The 539-nt window shown below is 59.6% G+C and overlaps 1 protein-coding gene across 1 annotated transcript in view; it reads left to right on the top strand.

Moving 5' to 3' along the window:
• The first annotated feature begins 490 nt into the window (after positions 1–490).
• Isoc1 (isochorismatase domain containing 1) overlaps positions 491–539 on the top strand; it is a 19,836-nt gene continuing 19,787 nt past the window's right edge. The window contains exon 1 of the mRNA XM_031365740.1: positions 491–539. This exon is cut by the window's right edge and continues 271 nt beyond it. Within this exon, the coding sequence (XP_031221600.1) occupies positions 505–539 (35 nt within the window). The 5' untranslated portion in view covers positions 491–504.

Consider the following 539-nt stretch of genomic DNA (forward strand, 5'->3'; position numbering starts at 1 on the left):
ACGTGTCTAACAAAACCAAAAACATTATAAGAGTATCTAATTTCATGCTTATATCTAGGAGCCTGCCATCCCTGGGATCTGACGTCAAAGATCTTGCTCTTAATGATTGTGAAGTGCAACATCTTACAGCGCCCACGGGGTCGTTTTATTGCGAAGGTGATGCTCTGTGCCTACTTCAAGGGGGAGGAAACCTTAAGTTTCAGTAAGTTCCGATAATGCTCTTCAGTTGCCACTCCAAGCCTTCTCAGAATACTAGCGCTGTGATCCAGAAGGACCGGGTCTCGATCGCGGGTCGGAAGATGGTAATTTGCAGCTTGGCCTGGTCCTCTGCGGAGGCCTGCGACTGCAGTCCGGTCCGTATCAGGTCGGGCCAGTCGCGGTCCCCGCGCGCTCCGCGCCACAGGTGACCGTGTCGCCCGTGGCAGACGCCCAGCCCGGGGAGGCGCGGGCGGGTCTCCGGCATCCAGGGCCCGCCCCTCGGCCTGGCGCGCACGCGCGGCGAACATGGCGGCGGCGGAGCCCTCGGTGGCCGCGCTGGC

The sequence above is a fragment of the Mastomys coucha genome, unplaced genomic scaffold (genome assembly GCF_008632895.1).
Source record: "Mastomys coucha isolate ucsf_1 unplaced genomic scaffold, UCSF_Mcou_1 pScaffold13, whole genome shotgun sequence".
In the NCBI taxonomy this organism is placed as follows: domain Eukaryota; kingdom Metazoa; phylum Chordata; class Mammalia; order Rodentia; family Muridae; genus Mastomys; species Mastomys coucha.